The sequence below is a fragment of the Vanessa cardui genome, chromosome 23 (genome assembly GCF_905220365.1).
Source record: "Vanessa cardui chromosome 23, ilVanCard2.1, whole genome shotgun sequence".
Taxonomy (NCBI): domain Eukaryota; kingdom Metazoa; phylum Arthropoda; class Insecta; order Lepidoptera; family Nymphalidae; genus Vanessa; species Vanessa cardui.
Window position 1 is genome coordinate 693,782 of NC_061145.1, and position 23,405 is coordinate 717,186.

The 23,405-nt window shown below is 34.3% G+C and overlaps 1 protein-coding gene across 1 annotated transcript; it reads left to right on the forward strand.

Moving 5' to 3' along the window:
* The first annotated feature begins 128 nt into the window (after positions 1–128).
* Positions 129–23,084, forward strand: LOC124539738 (N-acetyl-D-glucosamine kinase). Its single transcript, XM_047117082.1, has 7 exons — positions 129–287; positions 10,371–10,554; positions 13,803–13,965; positions 17,768–17,857; positions 19,630–19,806; positions 20,738–20,952; positions 22,221–23,084. The coding sequence occupies exons 1-7, from the start codon at positions 256–258 to the stop codon at positions 22,449–22,451; spliced, it is 1,092 nt and encodes a 363-aa protein (XP_046973038.1). The 5' UTR covers positions 129–255; the 3' UTR covers positions 22,452–23,084.
* Positions 23,085–23,405: the final 321 nt, after the last annotated feature.

Below are 23,405 nucleotides of genomic sequence, written 5' to 3' on the forward strand. Positions count from 1 at the left end.
CATTATAATAATTTTCGTTAAAAATAACAGTTATTTTTCGAATAACGTTACTCGTAAATGCTATTCGTATAAAGTCTGTGGAAAGTCACATCTGTCAAAATGAAATTGACAACACTCGGTGAGCGAGCGTCAGTTGGACGAACGTTGTCGTGGCATAGTCGCGTGTATTATTTAGAAACGTATTTGTTATCATTTTACGCTAACTAGTGTTTTGTATCAAACACAGCCCACGCGTTAACAATCATAAGCAGTATTATGGACAAGATGTACTTCGGTGGTGTTGAGGGGTGAGTATTTATTAATAATATCGAAAGTAGAAAGGCTTGCCTTGAATACCAATTAATTTCGTAACGTGGATTAGAGTGTACTGATATTTATAACATTTATGAATGCAATTAATATTTATTTTAAGTTATTTACACGTTGACGGTACGAATATTTATATATTTGGCATTAATATGGATAATTTCTGTGATGAATTTAATATATTTGTAATTTTGGCTTGCCATATTGTTTGGAATAAGAAAACAAACTTGCCGGGTTTCCTTCAATTAATTTTAAACTTTATTTTGTAGGTAATAAGATTTATATTAGAATGGGTTATTGAAATATGCGCGGAATTCGCATTGGTTAGCAGCCTTGGACGTTTTTCACCTTTACTTTTCTATAACATTGAAAACAATTAATTCATCAGTCAAGACAGCTGATGTTTAGCATACCTAAGTCTTAAGAAATATTAAATGATAAATCATTTTACGGTTGAATATATTCGATTTTTCTTTGCTTTCGTAAATTAAAAAAAAAAAAAAGATTTCAAAGTGATTCCATAATTGTTACAGATTAAAAAAAGTTTGTCCACGTTATAAAGCACTTTTCGAATTCACTAACATTTAGGTTAGTGAATTCGAAAAGTGCTTTATTTTTGTAGTTCCATTTATGAATATTAAAAAAGTTAAAAAAAAATCAAAGATATACACATCGCTTAATAATAAATAATTTATGATGAATAAAAATATTACAAAATGTCTTTTTTTAATTAATAATAGTTTATCATTGTATATATTTTTAAATATATTTACGTCCCAACATTAATTGCTTATTCGTAAATACAGTCGTTTGGTCTACGTGTAACGAAGATTTTCATTAAAAACATTGAACTACATTTTAATGTAATTGAAATCAAAACAAATTATAAGTAAATGGCGATAAGGCTAGTTAAAGTTGCAATTTATTATTTAACGCAATAATTTGCTACTTCCATTGCTGTTCATATATATTTGTCTGTTTTCCTCTTTTCTCGTATAATTGCAATCGTATTTTTATGATATGTTGTCAATTATACATTCGTCTCTTTTACACGTATGACACAATCTAAAGCGAGAAAGTGACAAAATATTACGGATTGTTAAGAGGCTATTGATAGTGCTTGTATTAAAAGTACTAGTAATAATAGTTGAACGCAACTTTCTCTGGTAAATTTTGAACGCGTACCGTAACTAGGACGCTGTTGATAAATGAAATGGTCGATCAAGTTACAACTTATACGTCACAAACGCAAATTTGATCTCTTTTATTTCACCTTTGAACTTAATATTAAGATGAGCTAATTTTCCAGCAAATTCGGAGTTTTTTTTACTTTTATTTTCCAGTATTTTAAATGACTATATAAGATTTTGAAATAATATAGTTATTTTTATTATTACAGTTATTAATTACGGGATATTTATCATCTCGTGAACAAGACATTCGTAGATAATGTCGAAATATCGAACTCCACCGAATAAAAATAAAAAACATGGTAAATATCCTGTAATTAATAACTGTTTTAATTAAAAATGTCTAATTATATTTCTCAAAAAGTAGCCCTGCAGCGCATTCTTACTTAGGAGTTCTATAACATACTATCGACCCGACCCGGCTTCGCACGGGTGCAATGCTGATACTAAATATAGTAGAGAATATCTAAATTATCCGTGTTTCTTTACTATGTTAACCACGTATTATATACAAAAACCTAAAATCGAATCACTATCTATTAAAAAAAACCGCATCCAAACTGGTTCCTTATTTTAAAGATCTATTCATACATATGTACAGATAGCGGTAAGCGACTTTGTTTTATACTATTTAATACTACACAAACAATATATGTATATGTAAATAGCTTGTTGAAATCCCCCTTTATTCATAAAATTACATTGTACTGTGATAGATCACGTAGATTTTAATGAGTGTTTATAAATCATCTCGCGTTCGATGTTGAGGAAAACGTCGCAAAGAATGCGTTATAGATTTTCTAATGACTGGGCAATTCTACTAACAAATTGTCACTATTGAATCAGAAGATAATTGTAGTATTTTTCCTATTGAGTAGCAATGCTGGATAAATAGATTCAGGGACGTATTGTATTTATTACATATTAGTAGAATTACCCTATTGTCGGTTATTGTTCATATATTTAGGACACGGGTTTATTCAACACGTCACATTTCTTTTGACTAAATTCAGATATTCCAAATGCTTAAGAATCAGAATAGCATTCGTTGTATATTAGTAGAATTGACCTAACGTTCACGGCCGGCTTCTCAATTGAAACGTAACATATCAATCGTTTACATGCAAAGGTTCGATTTTTTTTTGTGTGTTATAGGTTGGCGGTCGAGCATATGGGCCACCTGATGGTAAGTGTTCACCATCACCCATAGACAATGAAGCTGTAAGAAATATTAACTATTCCTTAGATCGTCAATGTGTGCCACCAACCTTGGGAACTAAGATGTTACGTCCCTTGTGCTTGTAGTTACATTGGCTCACGCACCCTTCAAACCGGAACACAACAATATTAAATGAGTACTGTTATTTGACGGTAGAATAATCGATGAGTGGGTGGTACCTACTTAGACGGGCTTGCACAAAGCCCTACCACGAAGAAATGCTTAAGAACCAAGACTGTATCGTAACTATTATATACACATATACTTATTAGTAGAATTGTCGTTCCCGGCACGAGTTCTTCTATATGTCACATGTCAATTGTCTAAATTCAGAGATATATCATACTCGTTGTATATTAGCAGAATTGACCTGTCATTCACGGCCAGCGCAATCAAAACGTCACACGTCAATGATCTTAATTCAGCGATTCGAAATGTTTAAGAATTAAGACCGTGTCGTCGTCTTTGTATATTAGTAGAATTGCCCAGGGTCTTTAATGGCACGGCTTAAGAATGAGGACCGTACTATACTCGCTATTTATTAGTACGTCATATGTCAATTGCCTAAATACAGATTTTATTTGATTTTAACACGACATAATAGTGGACTATTGTCAATGTCGTTCACTTGACGTACGGAAATAAGGTGATCACTGAAAATCAGTGCTGCCGTCTTTGCGAATTTCACACATAGTACGAATCGTATTTTAATTTAAGTACTTATAGAAAAAAAAAAAAAACTATATAATTTAAATCGTTATTTCTTTTTTTTTTTTTTTTTTTTTTGTGTGTGTGAAATTCCTAGGCCGACAGCAAATGCTGAGTGATTTCCCTTTTTGTGGCATCGTACTACTATGTAGGCAGCATTTTGTTTTTATTTATTTATGCCTCTTTTTAAAATCTTTATTAGATATTATTTAATTGTATTGTTATTTTAAGTTTTTGTTTTTTTTCTTGTTGTATTGTTTATGTCACTTATGTATCAACACGATGCTTACAAATAAAAAAAAAAAAAAAAAAAAAAAAAAAAAAAAAAATATTCGATGTCTTTAACGAAACATAATGTAATTCGCTTCTCAGCGGTCATTGACGGTTGTACATAAATAATAAATACATTTGCAGAGAATATATAATATTTTTGTCATTGTTGGTGTCAGATAAGTTCATTTTGTATTCAGTGAAGCAAGTCGGATATAAGTGGTCATTTTGTTTACCTGTTCTATTAATACACGTATATTATAGATACGTATATACAGTTATATATGTACGTATATACTAGACTTCTATTGAAATAACATGAGAAATTGTCGTTTGAATTGTCAATTGTCATAGTAATGTCAAATTTGACAACTCGTTGACTTTTTAGACTGGCAATGATTCTTATCTTAGTCATATTATAATTAGTATATTTATGGTCGATGTTTTGGTTTAAGATAAATAATTTCTAATTACATTTTGTCAGAAAAATTTTGTGTTGCTTATCTATTTTTTTACTAACTAGATGTGCCCGCGACCTAGCACGCGTTTAGATTTAACAATAAAAAAATATTGTTATAGCCTATGTAACTCATTATTATATCAGTTGTCTGCCAGTGAAAGTATCGTCAAAATCGGTCCAGCCGTTCCAGAAATTAGCCAGAACAAACAGACAGAAAGACAGACATATACATATGCTTTGAATAAAAAAGGGCTATTTTAATATTACAAATCCAATTTTACTATATATTTGGATTATTCGTCTCAGGTCTGTTCTTGTCTGTTCCTTTCTAAACCGATGGTAAATGATAATAACACCATCATGTGACCCAATAATCTTACGGTATTGTATATTTTTCCCTGGGTATACTCGTGTCGGTTACGCTCCGTGGGGTATCAGCTTGGAGGGTCTCCTATGAGACATTATGTTACAGCTCACAATCTTTGTTCAGTTCTTTAAACTTTGCCGTTTCATAAATTCAAATCACTAGTAAAAAATACTTTGGTAAAGAAGGCATATTATTCAAGATATAATAGATACAAGATTATACAGGCGATAATAAAGCGTGGAATTAGTACTTGTTGACTTCCAGGCAGGATATATTACATGACTGTATTTTTAATTGTTGAAAAAGAGTAACTACTGATTTTCTTGCCGGTTCTCCTCGGTAGAATCTACTTTGCGAACCGATGGTAGCTTCATTTTATATAGTTTTTAAATGACGAATAAAATGTGCTTGTAAAAGCCTACTTCAATTAAGTATATTTTATTGATTTTTTTTTATCAATTTGCTAGACAGATTATAGTCTAAAGTTATTTACAATTTGACGGTTACATATACACAAGAAGTAAGTCCTTGAATTAATTTAGCTTGATTTCTGTTTATACCAATATGACATTTAATTTTGCTAACGTTAGGTGTCTTAGTGCGTAATCGTAAGACTTTATTTTTTATTTGGTATATAATTATTATAAGAAACGGAACTAAGATGTTTTGACCTATTAAGCGTAATATATGTTCAATGATTTATATCTATTTTAAATGAAATACTCAACAAGTTGATGCTAAGTGGGCAACAATAACGCTGTAAGAAATATTATTTATTCCTTAATACGCCATCAATAATACTGGTAACTCAGATATAATTACCCTTGTGCCTGTACACGCCACTCATTCACCCTTCAAACCGAAACACAACAATAATATGTATTGCTGTTTTGTAGCAGAATATTTGATAGATTATACTCTTACCCAGAAGAACTTTGACTAAGCCTAATCTTCACAGAAAATCGTGTTAATTTAAGCTTCAATTCATTGAATATATTACATGAATTCAAATGCATTATTAGCTTATTGACTGTGACATAAAGACTCTGACGTCCAGCGTTAGTTGATCTCTCTAATGAAAAAATATTGGACCTTTCCTTCGATTCATCTCGATATCATCTTCTGTATCATCTCGATGTGTAGGCTCGTCTCTCTTGGCTTTGCGACAGTAATCTCCCTTTATGCCGTATTGTCATCTAATTGGACATTGAAAGCGAGGATTATGAGAGATCTATTTGCGCACAATGTATACGATAACGTCTGCGCAATTGGATATATTAAAGTGTATATGTGTGTGTGTGCGTAGTCTTCGACGTCATAATATTTTGCGAATGACGTAACACATAAATATGCAGCTATGCCCTAAATCATCTACGAAGATTTCAGCATAAGATAATTTAAAAAAAATACACTATCCTTCTAATAACGTTTCTAAGATATAACACATACAAATATATATTTGCATTTTGCATGATAGCAAAAGTAAAAAAGTACGGAAGTTCCGGCTTTTAATAAATCAAGTTTTAATATCCAGCTAAGTAGTAAAAATCAGTCTGAAATATAGATAATATTGCATAGCACTATAAATAAAAACAAACAAGATTCTGGTACCGGTTTGAATATAGTATTTGTGCGTTGACCTTGAAATAAAAAAAAAATGTTGATATATTTAAATGTCACTGATTTTGCTGCAAATTGACGAGAATGGACGATCGATTCAAGATTGTTCGTAGATTGCTTTTGTTGAGGTTCTTTTTTATTATGATATAGTTTGGCGGACGTGCATATGGGCCTACCTAATGGTTAGAGGTCACCATCACCCATAGACAATGCACCAACCTTGGGAACTAAGATGTCATGTCCCTTGTGCCTGTAGTTACATTGGCTCACTCACCCTTCAAACCGGAACACAACAATACTGAGTACTGTTATTTGTTATTTGAGGGACATATGCATCAAAATGTCGTATAGCTGTTTAAAATTTTCACGAGTCATTTACGAAGTGACTTATTACAGAATATAAACAGAACTAGATGAAGAATATAATCTTAATACAGAGACTACAATATAAACTTCGTATCATAAATGCGAACAAAATATCTGGTATCAAAAATTAGCGTATGATAAAGAAAAAGTAACCAAGATATTCTCGTCTAGACATTTCATAAACATAGTTTTTCCGAACCGATACGATACGGGAACCTTCAAGAAAAGACCGTACTCCTTAAAGGACGGCAACGCACCATCAAGTCTCCTGGTGTTGCGGATGTCCATGGGCGGTGGTAGTCACTTTCCATCAGGTGAGCCGCCCGCTTTTGTCCCCTATAACTTAAAAAAAAAACGACAAATTATTTTAATTGTTATTTCTATAATTGATACTAAATTCGATTAAATGGTGGATTTTGTCAACAGTGTAAAGGAATCTGTTTTTGTATTGACTATCGGCACAATTCACAATCTCGAGAGTGGGTGTGTCTGATTGGTTGATAAAGGTTATTTCCCGCAATGATCGCCCGCATTCCGCTCAACAGACACGCTTTGCATTACAATCTCTGGCGTTTAAAGACACTTGTTTTATTTAATAAATATATGTTTACGTATAGTTTATGCTTGGTGGGTGTGTCTTATATAGGGTTGTCGAACTTTAGCTCATTGCTAGGGTTTTGTATTGTAATTTGTTTGTAATATCTGAATTACTCCACGGAAACAAACGTATTTATTTTTATTGACTACTACAAAGTAAATGGGACAAAAAGCAAACTAATACCTGAATCCTCAGCCAGTCATAAAGATCAACCTTTAGGTCAAACAAAAAACCATGAAGGTGGTAATTGATATAATTGACAATACATACTTTTATACAAAACTATCTCTAAACAAGCTATATGTTACATGAACGCAGTAGGACAAAAGTGTAAAGTTTGTCAAATACCTTGGATCAAGATTGTCTGATAAAAAGACGTGAATTTGATCAGAGTATCAAGAATGAATAAACTTGTGTAAGATACTTTATCTTACACAAGTTTATTCATTCTTATTTAGCCATAGGTATTTACGGTAAAAGTTGGTCGATTTTCATCCAAAAAAACAAGCGAAGTTCAACCACACGTAATTAAATTAAAATAGGCTTTATTCAATAAGGCGTTTAAATCATTTTAATGTTAACACTGAACTGAACTGAAACTAAGTGGGAACATCTGTATCATCAATCAAAACATAAACATTAAATAATTATATACAATTTAATTTATGTATCCTGTATTCTTACGAATTATATACGAGGTCTTTTATAACCTATGTAATCCTGTGCAATATGAAAACTACTATTATTTATTAATAGTAGTTTTCTCTTGGGGTTGTGCCTGGTTTGGGGTCAGTTATGTATGAAATAAATTAAGACAGAACGGTAAGAGCTATCAAATAATTATCAGTAGCCTGAAGTCGGATAATTTAAGTTGGACCAATGCGTCACCAACCTTGGAAACTATGAAGTTGTGCCTGTTGCTTCACTAGCTCACTCACCCTTCAGACCGAAACACAGCCATACTGAGTACTATTGTTTAGTGGTAGAATATCTAATGAGTGGGTAGCTAGTCTCCAGCTTGCAAAAAGCCTTACCAAGTAAATCGGTTCATCATAAAAAACAGTTCGAGATAGCTTCGTCCTAATTTAATCAAATTCGTTTTAGTGGTTTAGCAGTGAAAGCGTAACAAGCAGACAGACGGAGCAGCTTTCTTATTTACATATAATGCTAGAATAGATTAGAAAAATATAAGATTATTTAATATTGAGGAACTGTCGCTTCAATAAGGCCAAGTTCACGATTCGCTGATAACATATCATTGATAACAGATTAAGTATTTATCAATAGTTATAAATAAATATTATTGTATGCAAAGATATTATAAGTGCAATAATATGGATTATTGTTTGTTGATAGTTTAATAGTTATATATTAATAGAGATTGTATTTACTACTAGCGACCCGCCCCGGCTTCGCACGGGTGCAATACTGATACTAAACATACTACAGAATTTGTTTGCTTACGACATCACATTATAGACTTCTACAATTATACGTTTTGGCATGTGTACCGTATCTACATTCATGTCCACGTAGTAGAAAAATTACAAACAGACGACGACGTCCGCGTGGCGTGGGAAATTTCAAAACGCAACGCAACATACACCCGATGAAGTACCAGTATAAGCTGACCCCCAATTCATATCGACAACCATATCAGAAAGAGCTCAACTTAAGTTGGACGCTTATATTTCCAAATTTGTATTATTTGCGTATAAAAAGTAGCCTAAATTACGCCTTAGTACATTACCTACCCGCCAATAAAACTCCTGTTCAAATCGGCCCAACCGTTCCAGAGATTACCCGGAACAAACAGACAGACAGACATACAGACAGACAGACAGACAAAAATTCTAAAAATGTGTGTTTTGGTATGTATACCGTACATAAAGACAAATGCATGTAGCAGAAAGCGGTTATTTTAATATTACAAACAGACACTCCGATTTCATTTATTTGTATGGATGTAAGGGGAATACCACTTCGAAAGTATAGCTATGATTGACTTAAAATTTGACTTAATTTAAAGAGGAGAAATCCAAGTGAGAATCCAGCACGGGTAGTGCATTTTTAATCACTATTAACTAGTTAATTATTTGGCATGGCCATTGATCAGAATTAGTAAGTTACTAGATGATAAGAAATAATCTGTGACGTAATTTTGATATGGCAACTTTTATCCTAAATGTCAAAAATGTTTATCATTCTTTGAAGGGGACGGGTGTATACGACACGGGCAGCCATAATGAGCAATTTTATTTCTAGCTATTTTAAGCCTTATTATTCAAGAAAATTTAGACAATTCCAAAATTAGTGTGACGAATATTTGTCTGAAAAGAATTAGTTAAATTGAGCCATTTCATGTTGTAGATATTTCCGCATAAAACCGCTTTAAACTAGTTTGTTAAATTTAAAAACTCAAATAATGAAATTCATAACCACGACAAATATTGAGGTATCATTTAATTTGAAATGAAATCTATAATTGTGGTATTTGAACTTGCTTCTCGGGTCTCGGTGAAGGTCGGATCCATGAATATGATTTAAAATTGCGCCACAACCTCGACGGAAATTAATTGACGGAGCATCTCGAATGACGTACCGTCAAATCGTTTCGCAATTTCGTATTTTACTAGTTAAATTTAGCAATGTTGTAATGTCTAACAGAAGCGCGGAATTAATACTTGTTGACTTCCAGGCAGGATATATTACATACATATATAATTGCATTTAACTAACATGACTGAATTTTTAAATGTTGAAAAAGAGAACTATCAGGTTTCTTGCCGGTTTTTCTCGGTAGAATATACTTTTCGAACCGGTAGTAGCTTTACTTAGAATAGTCGTTAAATGACGATTCAAACAACAACAACAACAGCCTGTAAATTCCCACTCCTCTTCCTTTAAGGAGAAGGCTTGGAACATATTCCACCACGCTGTTCCAATGAGGGTTGGTGGAATACACATGTGGCAGAATTTCTAAGAAATTTGTCACATGCAGGTTTCCTCACGATGTTTTCCTTCACCGATGAGCACGAGATGAATTATAAAGACAAATTAAGCACATAAACCAGCGGTGCTTGCCTGGGTTTGAACCCGCAATCATCGGTTAAGATGCACGCGTACTAACCACTGGGCCATCTCTGCTCTTCGACGATTCAAAATTCCTTGTAAAAGCCTACTCGAATAAATTATATTTTGTTTTTTTTTATCAGTCATTGGTAAACTACATATATAGTGTTGTAAAGTAAATAAATATTTTACAGGGGAGCAACCCATTCGAATCTGGTGATATGCAACGAATTTGGCAAGGTCGTGGGCAAGGCGCAAGGTCCTGGCACCAATCACTGGGTGCTGGGCATAGACGAGTGTGCCAAACGAATCATTGATATGCTCCACGCTGCTAAAGAAGACGCTGGTATACCCTTGGATCAACCGATTGACTCTTTGGTAAGTAACAGCCCGTAAATGTCCTACTGTTCTAACGCCTCGTCTCCTATTAAGGAAAATACTAGTAGTTTATTCCATAGTGAAGCTCCTATGTATATTTCCTCACGATCGGCCAAGTCTGCTACAACTCGCTAGCTTGGTGGCGCTGTAGGGTTGTGACTATGGCAAAAAGTAAATTTAAGTTAAAAAAAATCAAATGAAGTAGTCATGAATAACAATAGTTGTCATCTATACATATAATAAAATTGGAGTGTCTGTTTGTAATATTAAAATAGCCCTTTTTTACTTAATGCACATGTATGTATGTACACACGGTACATATACCAAAATAACACTTTTACAATGTTTGTCGTTCTGTCTGTCTGTTTGTTCCGGCTGATCTCTGGAACGGCTGGACCGATTTTGACGGGACTTTCACTGGTAGCTGACTGGGATATAAGGAGTAACTTAGGCTGCAATATTTTTTTGTTACATTCAAACGCGGACAAGGTCACGGGCACAGCTAGTTATAATGTAAAATAATTATGATGATAGAATCAATGATAAAATTAGATTTTGCCTATTATGATACTACACTGAAATACAATGTTATCTATAAAACGAATCTTTTTATGTTTGTTTAAATAAACACTCCAGATACAACAATGTTATTAATATAACAGAATGAATATCTCATAATTATTATTGGATAATGAATCGTAATATGAATCATTGAGTTTCAAATTAAACTTAAGAATCAGGAAATCAAAACAATAATTTAAATGTTTGCAAATTTGTTTTACTTATAAATATTTGTTTCAAACATGTTTCCCTCAAAACGTAAAGTTAATTCAATTAACAATACTTATAGATATTTAATATTCAAAATCAAAGTAAAAATATACTTTATTCAAGTAGGCTTTTACAAGCACTTTAGAATGGTCATTTTACAAACTATATTGATGATGATGCTTTCTCCGGTGTGGAATGTAGATTTTACATTATTTATACATGGACAATATAGTAATCCATCAGCCCATTTCCGTCCACTGCTGGACATAGGCCTCTCCTATTGCACGCTACTGAAATCGTTCTTGGGTTTCTCGCATCCAAATAAAAAATAAAATATATATATGGTAAAGAAACAAGAAAATTTCTGTAGTATATTTAGTATCAGCATTGCAAACGTGCGGAGCCGGGTCGGGTCGCTAGTAAAATATGCTATGGTTTGAAACCATATGTAGCGAATGTTTGAGATAGGAACAGTCAGTAACCCCAATGACACAAATGACGTCATACTATGATTAATGATACAATTGTATGTTATGTTATCAATTTACCATTATTTATTATGATCGTAACTCTAGATTGGTCCTAGTTAGCTTAGCTCCATTTAAAAGATTGGATTTTCCAATGAGAAATTTTGTTAACCAATGATTTTATGAAATGGTGTTCGGAAAAAAATCTCATCTAATAATAAGTAACTGGTCACCATTGCTTGCATTGGCACCGTAAGAAATACTCACCATTTCTTACAGTGCCAATGCGCCAGCAACCATGGGAACTAATATACTATATCCTGTTACATTGACTTTAAAAGTCTCAGATTTCACGTCCCATATTATATAGGATTGCGGGTGACAGCGTAGAAAGGGCATAATTTTCTGGTCACCGTTGAGAACGGCAGAAGCTATAGCCCGTTGATAATGGGCGATGGCGATTATGTTTTTTTCAATGTAAGAGTTTGACAACAATATGATTTCTGTACTAAATAGTGCTGTATATATAACAAGGATCAATTTATGTTTCCGTATAAATGACGACGATGTTTCCGTTTCTAATACGTTTAATTAGTAGTATATGATAACGAAAACTGAGTTAGTAAAATAATTATTAATATAAAAATTAAAAGGCTTATAAAAGTATTAAGGTTACTCGGTTAAACCATGCGTGTAAATATTCTTTAAATAAAATTCTTAAGCATGTGTGACGAATTACCAAAAACGAATGCGTTCTAAATTTGAATTTTTGTTATATGAAATGATAAAACATTTTACGATGCAGATTATAAATGTTGTTAATTTTTCGTTATTATTCGTTACCTGCTGATATTTTAGTATCATAACGTTATTTATAACGTAATCGTTTTAAGTGGTTGTTATTTTACAAGGAAATTATATGTTTTTTTACTATTAATGATAGAAAGTTATATATGACGACCTCCATGGTCGAGTGGTGTGTACACCGGTTTTCATGGGTACGCCACCCTGAGGTCCCGGGTTCGATTCCCGGCCGAGTCGATGTAGATTACCATTAGTTTTCTATGTTGTCTTGGGTCTGGGTGTTTGTGGTACCGTCGTTACTTCTGATTTCCATAACACAAGTGCTTCAGCTACTTACATTGGGATTAGAGTAATGTATGTGATGTTGTCTCATATTGTCTCATATCATAAACTTTTACTGGTTTAAAGTCGCGTTGGCGACGTAAAAATGATTAAAATTTATTACGGCGCCAAAGTTTATGGGTACTATTGTATACCACCCGATGGCTCATTTGCCAGATCACCTTTGTTTTTTAATTGCTCTACAATAGAACAAAAGAAAGAGAGAGTAGGAGCGTTAAGATCTAAGAACTAGCGCGCACTGGTAACTTTTGTCACGGTGACTGTTTCGTCACTCTTGTCGGGTCCATGAATATGTATGGAGGTGCGCGTCAAGTGCGCGCACATTACGACGTGACATTGACGAGACGAAGAGTGACGAAACAGTCACCGTGACAAAAGTTACCAGTGCGCGTTAGTTCTTAGTTTATTATATTTTTAAAAAACGAACACTTAAATTCAGGGTAACAGGGTAATGATGGATTCGAAATTTTTATATATAACGATCTTTATTATGTTTATATGCCGGTTCTTCTTAGGTCAAGATTTTTCTTTTTCCGAACCGGTGGTAGTGATTAATTTGACCATCAATAAGAAAGTGTAATGCTGACTTTGATATATAGTTATATATGTGTGTAATAATAATAGCATTATTTATGTATTTGTATGCTTTGCTTGTACTGATTTATAGCCAGCAGTCAGTTCAATTATACGCACTATTTATACGAAAATCCTTTTATCAAACTTCTGTGAAGTAGGTATATTCTTGGAAGATATACTGCTTCTTTAACTTGCATACAATAAACACTAAACTAATTCTAGTCTGTTCTTAATGTTTATGAATGTAAACAAATCTATTAACAGAAACAATTATAACCAATCGCGCAGGGCCTCACGCTGTCAGGGTGCGAGCAAGAGAGCAGCAACGCGGATCTCGCGGTCTGTGTGAGGGAAAAGGACGCAGCATGCGCAGGCGCCATCTACGTAGCATCAGATACAGCTGGTTCCCTGTTTACAGGAGCACCTAATGGAGGAATGGTTCTTATAGCTGGTAAATATATTTCAATTATATAAACAAATCTTAGCTTTACATTATCACATGAGATTAACTAGCTCTACTGTAGGTATTATCCAACAAAACAAACAACAACAGCCTGTAAATTCTCACAGCTGGGCTAAAGGCCTCCTCTCCCTTAGAGGAGAAGGTTTGGAACATATTCCACCACGCTGTTCCAATGTGGGTTGTTGGAATACACATGTGGCAGAATTTCTATGAAATTTGTCACATGCAGGTTTCCTCACGATTTTTTCCTTCACCGCCGAGTACGAGATGAATTATAAAGACAAATTAAGCACATGAATCACCGGTGCTTGCCTGGGTTTGAACCCACAATTATCGGTTAAAATGCACGCGTTCTAACCACTGGGCCATCTCGACTCTTATATCCACTAAAACTTAATGAACATTTATTAATAAAATAACGTAGCTACTTATATTTTACTTTATTTACAAAATTACGCTTCGCTTAATCTTTCAAAATATCAAACGCCAACTTTTCACAAATACTACAGATTAGTTAACAAACATCCATACATGAACTGTCCCTTTTAAAAAGAATCAAATTTAGTTTTTATTGCCATTTATTTTTTTATTTATTTAACTCTTTATTGCACATCGAATATACACAATGATACAAAATATATTTTCTTTAAAACAAAATTGGCCCAGCAAAAGGCGGTCTTATGGCTTATAAGCCATTTCTTACAGACAACCTTTGGTTTAGAAGGATAATGTGTATGGACGACGGCAATATGGTGATGCAGTAAAAACTTACATTATGAAATAATAACGAAAACAACTCAATAAATATAGCAAATACATAAATACAAAAAATACTAATAAATAGAATATAAAGCAGATTATAGATATATATAAATAAAACATATATACAATATTACAAAAATTATATGTTATTAATAAATATAATAGAAAGTATTTTAATATATTTGTACTGTAGAATTTATCATTTTATGTAATTACTCACTATAATTTTAATTATAAATCATCGGCAACAAAATAATACATTAAATTAAATAACTATAAGAAATAAATAGAATGAGTTTCAAATAACAAAGACTAAAAAGATTATCTTAAAAAATGTCCTTCACAGGACGCTCGGCAGATTTCGTTGATAAAACTAATTAATTTTTCTCCTTCTCATTATTATAATAAGTATACGATGTATACGTATAGTACATGTATTACTTGGTGCAACCATCCACTCATAAATAAATATTGGACAACATCACATACATTACTCTGATCCCAATGTAAGTAGCTAAAGCACTTGTGTTAGGGAAAATGAGAAGTAACGACGGTACCACAAACACCCAGACCCAAGACAACATAGAAAACTAATAAACTGTTTCTAAATCGACTCGGCCGGGAATCGAACCCGGGACCTCGGATTGGCGTACCCACGATAACCGGTGTACGCACTATTCGACCACGGATGTGGTCAAACTCATAGATTCTATGTCCAAGAAGTAACAACAACAATGGCCTGTAAATTTCCCACTGCTGAGTTAAGGCCTCCTCGCCCTTTGAGGAGAGGGTTTGGAACATATTCCACCGGTTCGGCGGAACACAGTATGTCTATGAAATGAGAAACATGCAAGTTTCCTTACTATGTTTTCCTTCACCGCCGAGCACGAGATGGATTATAAACACAAATTAAGCACATATATATAGTGGTGCTTGTCTAGGTTTGAACCCGCGATAATTGGTTGAGATGCACGCGTTCTAACCACTGGGCCATCTCGGCTCGTATGAGACATGTGACGTCGAATCAATAAAAGCTTTAAACTGTACCTTGACATGAGCCTGAGCTATCATCCAGTCAGAAGGTTGTCTTAGGTTATCAGATGATCCAGATACACACAATGAGGACGCGCCCCTATTAAACACTCGACACACTTTTAAGTTCAATGTAAACAACTTATTCGTAACTAGCGACCCGCCCCGACTTCCCACGGGTGCAATACTGATACTAAAGATACTACATAATTTGTTTATTTACGACATCACATTAGAAGCTTCTAAAATTATCATTGTTTCTGCCCTATATTGTCCATGTATTACACACAAAAATCTTCCTCTCTATTAAAAAAAAGTAACAAAATCCGTTGCGTCATTTTAAATATGAAAATGAAAATGAAAATGAAAAATACTTTATTACCAGCCATAACTTAATGTTAACAGGGAACACATTTACAACTATAACATTTTGCTGAAGTGATATCATGGCGCGATATCCAGGGGCGTCCACACTAAGCGAGCTTGTGTCGTGGATGCCTTATTTACGATTAACTATAACAATTATCACCTACGGTAAATGGTGTGGTTATATCTAAGCCTACATAGGGACAAGCGACTTTGTTTTAATGATAATAAAGCGCTTTAAGACAGCTACTACACAGCGCTTTCAAATTTATCAAATGTTTACATGATCGATGTAGTTTTTATTTGTGATACTATTGCTATCTATCGCTGTTTAACTTTATGGTATGGCTATTTTATGGTAAGCGGTACCACAGATCATAGACAGTAGCGCTGTCAGAAATATTACAATTTACTTGTCGGCAATTCGCTACCAACCTTGGGAACTAAGTTAATATATACCTCATGCGAAGGTATACTGGCTCACACAGTTAATGAGCCAGTGTACCGATGCAAAATTGCTGCTTAGCGGTAAAACATACGTCTTTTGTGATACGTGCACGATGCATACAGATAATGTAATCTTGATAACAATTTCGGTCATTATAATCCTCCGATAACACTGTCTAAGTAACTGATATATATATATATGACTAGTTTAGCCCGCGTTTTAGGAGAGGCCGTCTTTAAGTTTTAGGTACCAAATTAGCCTATTTAGTCGTTCCTTAGTGTTCAAACTTCCTTGGAAAACCAAACAGACTTGGTAACTTTAGCATTTATCCTGGGGCGTCTCAATCTTGGTCTAGGATTTCAGGATCATCGATGAGGCGCCCCGCAATGTTTGGCGCCCGGGATTTTACGCCCGTAGCATAATTATAAATAATATATTTATTCCTGAAATGAAAAGATAATTCTTCACTAATGAAAACCAAAAAAAATAACAATTTATTGATAAGTAAATAGATTGTTATCAGTGAACATTATTTAATCATTGATAAGACACGATCAGGAAATAATGTGGCTGATCCATCATTCAAGTTCAAATTAATGTATTCAATGTAGGAGAATCACAGGAAAATATGCTGTGACATATTTATTTAGGGCATGTTGATTGCTTTGCTATTGGAGCTATTCGGTGCTAATAAACTAAACATGCCGAGATGGCCCAGTAGTTAGAATGCGTGCATCTTATAATAATGATTGCGGGTTCAACCCAGGCAAGTACCATTGATTGTTCATGTGTTTAATTTGTGCTTATAATTCATCTCGTGCTCGCCGGTGAAAGAAAACCTCTTGAGGAAACCTGCATCTGTCTAATTTCATACAAATTCTGCCACGTATGTATTCCACCAGCCCTTATTGGAACAGCGTGGTGGAGTATGTTGCAAAATTTCTCCTCAAAGGGAGAGGAGGTCGTAGCGTTAGGCTAAGTAGGAAACAAGCTGTTGTTGTTGTAAACTAAACGATCACGTTCTATAATTAACTTAATGTTTTCTTGATTTCTTAAACAACATGGCTTTTTACTAAAAGTGTGCCAGTAATAGGCTGACCTTTGCAAAGACGCTTCGTCAAATATATACATATATAGTATAAACAACTTAGCGTTAAATGTGTTTTTCTTTTTTTATTTCAGGTACTGGATCGAATGGATTACTAAGGACTCCAGATGGACAGCAATATGGCTGTGGGGGTTGGGGCTACCTCTTGGGTGATGAAGGTGGTGGTAAGTTACACGTCTAAACTTAAAATTTTCCTGATGGCTATTATGTTTGATGTACATATATGTCAAGAGATGTACATGTGAGCCGAGATGACTCAGTGGTTAGAACGCGTACATCTTAACCGATGATTGCGTGTTCAAACTGAAGGAAGCGCCACTGAATTGTCATGTGCTTAATATGTGTTTATAATTCATCTCGACTTTGACGGTGAAGAAAAACGTCGTGAGGAAATGTCAATCCACCAGCGCACATTGAAGCAGCGTGGGGAATATGCTCCTAAACTTCTCAGATAGAGCAGGTCTTAGCCCAGCAGGGGGAAATTTACAAGCTTACTATTACTACTATTACTATTCGCTTATTAAATATTAATATATAACTCGTTAATCACCACGGCTCCACTGTTACAAAAATAGTCTATATTCAATTATTAGTTTCAAGATTAAACATGGAAAGGAACAATATACATTTTATCAGCAAGAGTTGAAATTCTCAACTTTTCCCAACTATAATATGCATGTATGATACATGTAAACAATCCTCTTAAATAGCTCTGTTTATTTATGAAAACTGCATTAAAATGCGTTGCGTAGCTTAAAAGATCCAAGAGTACGTTGCCGATGGTGAAAAGCGACTTTATTTTATGCTATGTACCGATACAACACTATTACAATACTAGGTATAATTTATATTTCTACTTAAATAAATAAATATGAGACAACATCACATACATTACTCTGATCCCAAAGTAAGTAGCTAAAGCACTTGTGTTATGGAACATCAGAAGTAACGACGGTACCACAAACACCCAAACCCAAGACAACATAGAAAACTAATGTTAATCTACATTGACTCGGCCGGGAATCGAACCCGGGACCTCGGAGTGGCGTACCCATTAAAACCGGTGTACACACCACTCGACCACGGAGGTCGTCAAACCTACATCCTACCTTGATTTTATATTTGTATCCCTATGTACTTATGTGATATAATCGGAGGTTACTTGTTTTTGCATAATGCATCTTTATTTTGCGTTGTTATTATAACAGAACAAGATAAAACATGTTATTGGATATCGTTATCTCAATTGTTTTCACTGTGTTTGCATTAATCGATATAATATATATAGATTATATGTTAATCAAATGCGCTTTTATCGTTACTATTAATAAACCTATTAAGCGAGATATTGGGCCAGCTATTGGTTATTGGTCACCAATGTCAACATTGGTACTATAGGAACTGTTAACTGTACATTGCATCGCCAATGCTCTACCAACTTTGGGCACCACATCATCAAACTGAAGCATACATAACTATACTAAGTTATGTTAAGTTAGAACATGATCAGTAGGTGGTACCTACGTAAATAGCAGCTAACAGCAAATACTAACCTAACCTAACCCAACCTTACCACCAAATAACGATCGATCGTATAACAAAGAGGAGCATATAGAAGAAAAATATTTATGAAGATATTTATGGTGGAACATAGAGTTCTTTGTCAAGAAAAGACGAAAAAGAGAAAATTTCGATTGTTTTTACACATATGTAGTTCTGCTCTCTAATCGGCGAGTAACTTATTTTAACTTAATCTTATTTCATTTTCTACAATCTACGACTGGAGCTCTTTAAAATGAGACCATAACCATTTTTTTATCTGCAACTAAGGTTCTACAAACATCGGCTTATGCTATATAAGGCGGTAGAAGTTTTAAACTTTCAACATGACATGAGTGAACACTTAGAATTAAATTTAAATTTGATGTTATTCCAGCATACTGGATTGCCCATCGCGCAGTCAAAGCGATATTCGACGACGAAGATGGCTTGCTATCATCACCACATCCAACTGAACGTGTTTGGGAAGTGATTAGTGAACACTTCAAAGCTGAAACACGCGCTGATCTGCTACCCTACGCGTATAAACACTTCGATAAGTCACATTTTGCGGGTGCGTTGATATTTTTATTATTTTATTAATTAATGTCTTGAAGCCGGCCCTGCATTCATAACTATTTAAATGTGGGTATGTCTTATTAAAAATCCTTACCTACGTTAAAACCAATATAGAGCATTATTTTGTATTACCCACTTTAAAACATTATTATTTTCTTAGTTATTAAAATACATTTTGTTTTATAACCTATTATTATTTAAAAAAAAAACTATATCCTGTATAATATGTAAGTTATATTGTGAAAGGTTATGTAAAAAAATGTATCTGTCTAAAACGCTCACAACTCAATTAGTACGTAATATTTTGTTTTGTTTTCTTATTAAGTGAAATGTAATTTCTTTTGAGAAATAAATGTCTTTAACCACAAAATAGGTAGGATTTAGAAAGGTTCAACATTGCCACTATGAGACATTAACCATCCCCAAATCAAACACATCGGCAATGTGCCACCAATTTTAGGAGAATTCATAAATTTAAACAGATAATTCATAAGTTCATAGGCAGTTGTGACCACTTTACCAGTCTGCCTACCAAATTAATAAAAATTAAATGTAACCATAGAAACAAGGGCAATACTTATTAAATTCTTCAGTAATGACTGTACGACCTTTACAGACAAATATAACATACTAGATGTTAAACAATTTGGCGGTATAATATTTTTTGAGTAGGTAAGTGGTAACTACATGGATTACAACCATTTCGATTACTTTTTTGGGTCAGAATTTTAGTATCACCAAAACCTTTCCAAATCAAGTATTCAGCAGTTCACCGTGGCAATATGCCCTGAACTTTCTCTTCAGAAGAGAGAAATGTGGGTCAATATCGTTACAATATTTTACTAAAAACATAGCTACAATGAACGCCAAAAAATGAACTTTGTCTATATCTGGCAATTTTCAAAAGAGTCTTGTGACGGGCTCAGGTCTCACGGCGAAGTTGTCGTCGCTGGCGGCGGCGGGTGACGCTCTGTCGCGTCACGTGCTGGCGCTGGCGGGCGCGGCTCTGGCGGGGCACGCGGCCGCGCTGGCCGAGCGTGCGCCCCCCGCATCCTCACTGAGGGTCGTCTGCGTGGGCTCCGTCTGGAACAGCTGGGACGCGCTGCGGCCCGGCTTCCTGAAGCAGCTGGCTGCGAGGCGGGTGAGTCCCTAATATTTCTCCGACGCGTAACGGGATTAAGCGAAGCAGAAGAAGAAGTATGAGCGATAATCTGCTTACCGATCGAGAATGATATATTGATATATATATATATATACTAGTCTGTATACTCTATTCCGATTAAAGAAGGAATTAAAACGAACAAAGCTTAAAGTTAAGCTGTTTTATACAGTCGGGGTAAGAAAACGTTCGTTACCTTAAGGACTATTTTCCTTTGCTCAGTATGAGCGATAATCTGCTTTACCGATCGAGTATGATATATTGCGTCGCAATGATTTGACGTTTAGATTCAAAAGGTACTAAGAGTTTAAAACTTGATAAAGGAATGTTAAAAACTGACGAAGGTTTTCTTACTCTGTTCAATGCTAAGATAATTATATATTTATTTATAACGTAACACCAGTTAACTATTTATATCTCATATTAAATTGTTTAAATAATATGAGACAAATAAAAAAAAACCCGCTGAGTTTCTTTCGCCGGTTCTTCTCAGGGTATTTTCTTTTCCGAACCGGTGGTAGTGTTTCAATTGACCGTCAATAAGAAAGTGTAATGCTTCTATATTGAATAAAGTTATTTGAGTTTGAGTTTATCATATATAATGCTCTCTTTTTTCCAGAGACAGAAAGAACTTCCTGCTCTGGTTCCCTTTTTAATGATTAATACTCGTAAATTAGGTTTTACCCAATACAGGACAGTAAAATAAGGCAAAAGAGTGGCCTCATTTATTGGATTTTATGGTAGGATATTATGGTAGTTTGGACTATTATGAGAGTCGAAATGGCCCAGAGGTTAGAACGCGTGCATCTTAACCGATGATTGCCGGTTCAAATCCAGGCAAGCACCGGTGATTCTTGTGCTTAATTTGTCTTTATCATTAATCTCGTGCTCAGCGGCGAAGGAAAACATCGTGAGAAAACCTGCATGTGACAAATTTCATAGAAATTCTGCCACGTGTGTTTTCCACCAACCCGCATTGGAACAGCGTGGTGGAATATGTTCCAAACCATCTCCTCAAAGGGAGAGGAGGCCTTTAGCCCAGCAGAGAGAATGTACAGGCTGTTGTTGTTGTTGACTATTATGACATTTGTTGATTGCCAAAACAATTAATTATAGAATCTACATACCGAACCGGTCTAGCTCTGCGTTAAATACTTATTAAATTACTGTTGAAAAGTCCGTATAGTCTACTAGAATAATGTTTTGATTTGATGAATTCTTCGTATTTATGTTTACATATTTGTTACCAGGTAAAAATTGAGTTAGAGCTCGTTCGACTCAAAGTGTCGAGCGCTATGGGTGCAGCTTGGCTCGCAGCCAAGCACGTCAACTACCGCCTGCCCAGAGATGATTCAGCGTTCTGTGAAGTTTTCTACACGTACCGACCGGATGTGAACGGCAAAGTCAACGGAACACACAACGGCAAGCTGGATAATGGTCTCGAGGGCTGTGGGTGCAACGACTGGTCTTACTGGAGCTAATGTGTCATGGGATTCCAGTTGGATTATCAAGAGAGGTGTCATAAGACACGCTGTTGGAACGAAATTGATTTCATGTATTATGTATTAAATAAGAGACCAAAAAAATTGGAAAACGTTTGAGAATTATTAAATGAAAATTATTAGACTGAATATAAAAAAAAGTTGAAATAATATCATATAAAATTGTATATAATAGAAAGAGACAGATAAAGACAGAAAGAGAGGGAAAAAAGAACTTCGTTCCAAAAATAAGTAAATACAGAATTGACAAATCTTGGTATGATTTGATGACTTATTCACTACGTAAGTAGTTTATGCTCTATATGACCTTGTTATGACGTAATCAAAGCTCATTATTTAATTAGATTCAATTAGGTTAGATTCTAAATAATCCACATCACTGTACTACTATAAACATTAGTTCATAGTTTCGTTATAGCTCAACTATTGTTATAAGAACTTGGATTAGTCAATATATATACTAGTCTGTATACTCTATTCCGATTAAAGAAGGAATTAAAACGAACAAAGCTTAAAGCTAAGCTGTATTGTACAGTCGGGGTAAGAAAATGTTCGTTACCTTAAGGACTATTTTCCTTTGCTCAGTATGAGCGATAATCTGCTTTACCGATCGAGAATGACATATTGCGTCGCAATGATTTGACGTTTAGATTCAAAAGGTACTAAGAATTTAAAACTTGATAAAGGAATGTTACAAACTGACGAAGGTTTTCTTACTCTGTGCAATACTAAGATAAGTATATCTTTATTTATAACTTAACACCAGTTAACTATTTATATCAACATTTTATTCTAACAAAGTTCCAATTTTAAAATCAATAATTAATATAATTGTTCAATCTCTCGACAAATGATTTCTCGTTAATAAAAGTTGTTTATTTGATTAGTCCTCTAGTGATTACTATATATATTTGCCTAGTTTATTGTAAATTG

Bases quoted from the DNA above. Each gene is read 5' to 3' on its own strand.
- LOC124539738 (XM_047117082.1), top strand. From the start codon at position 256: ATGGACAAGATGTACTTCGGTGGTGTTGAGGG. The intron at 288-10,370 runs GTGAGTATTTAT...AATATTTTACAG, and splicing joins TACTTCGGTGGTGTTGAGGG to GGGAGCAACCCATTCGAATC. The intron at 20,953-22,220 runs GTGAGTCCCTAA...ATTTGTTACCAG, and splicing joins AGCAGCTGGCTGCGAGGCGG to GTAAAAATTGAGTTAGAGCT.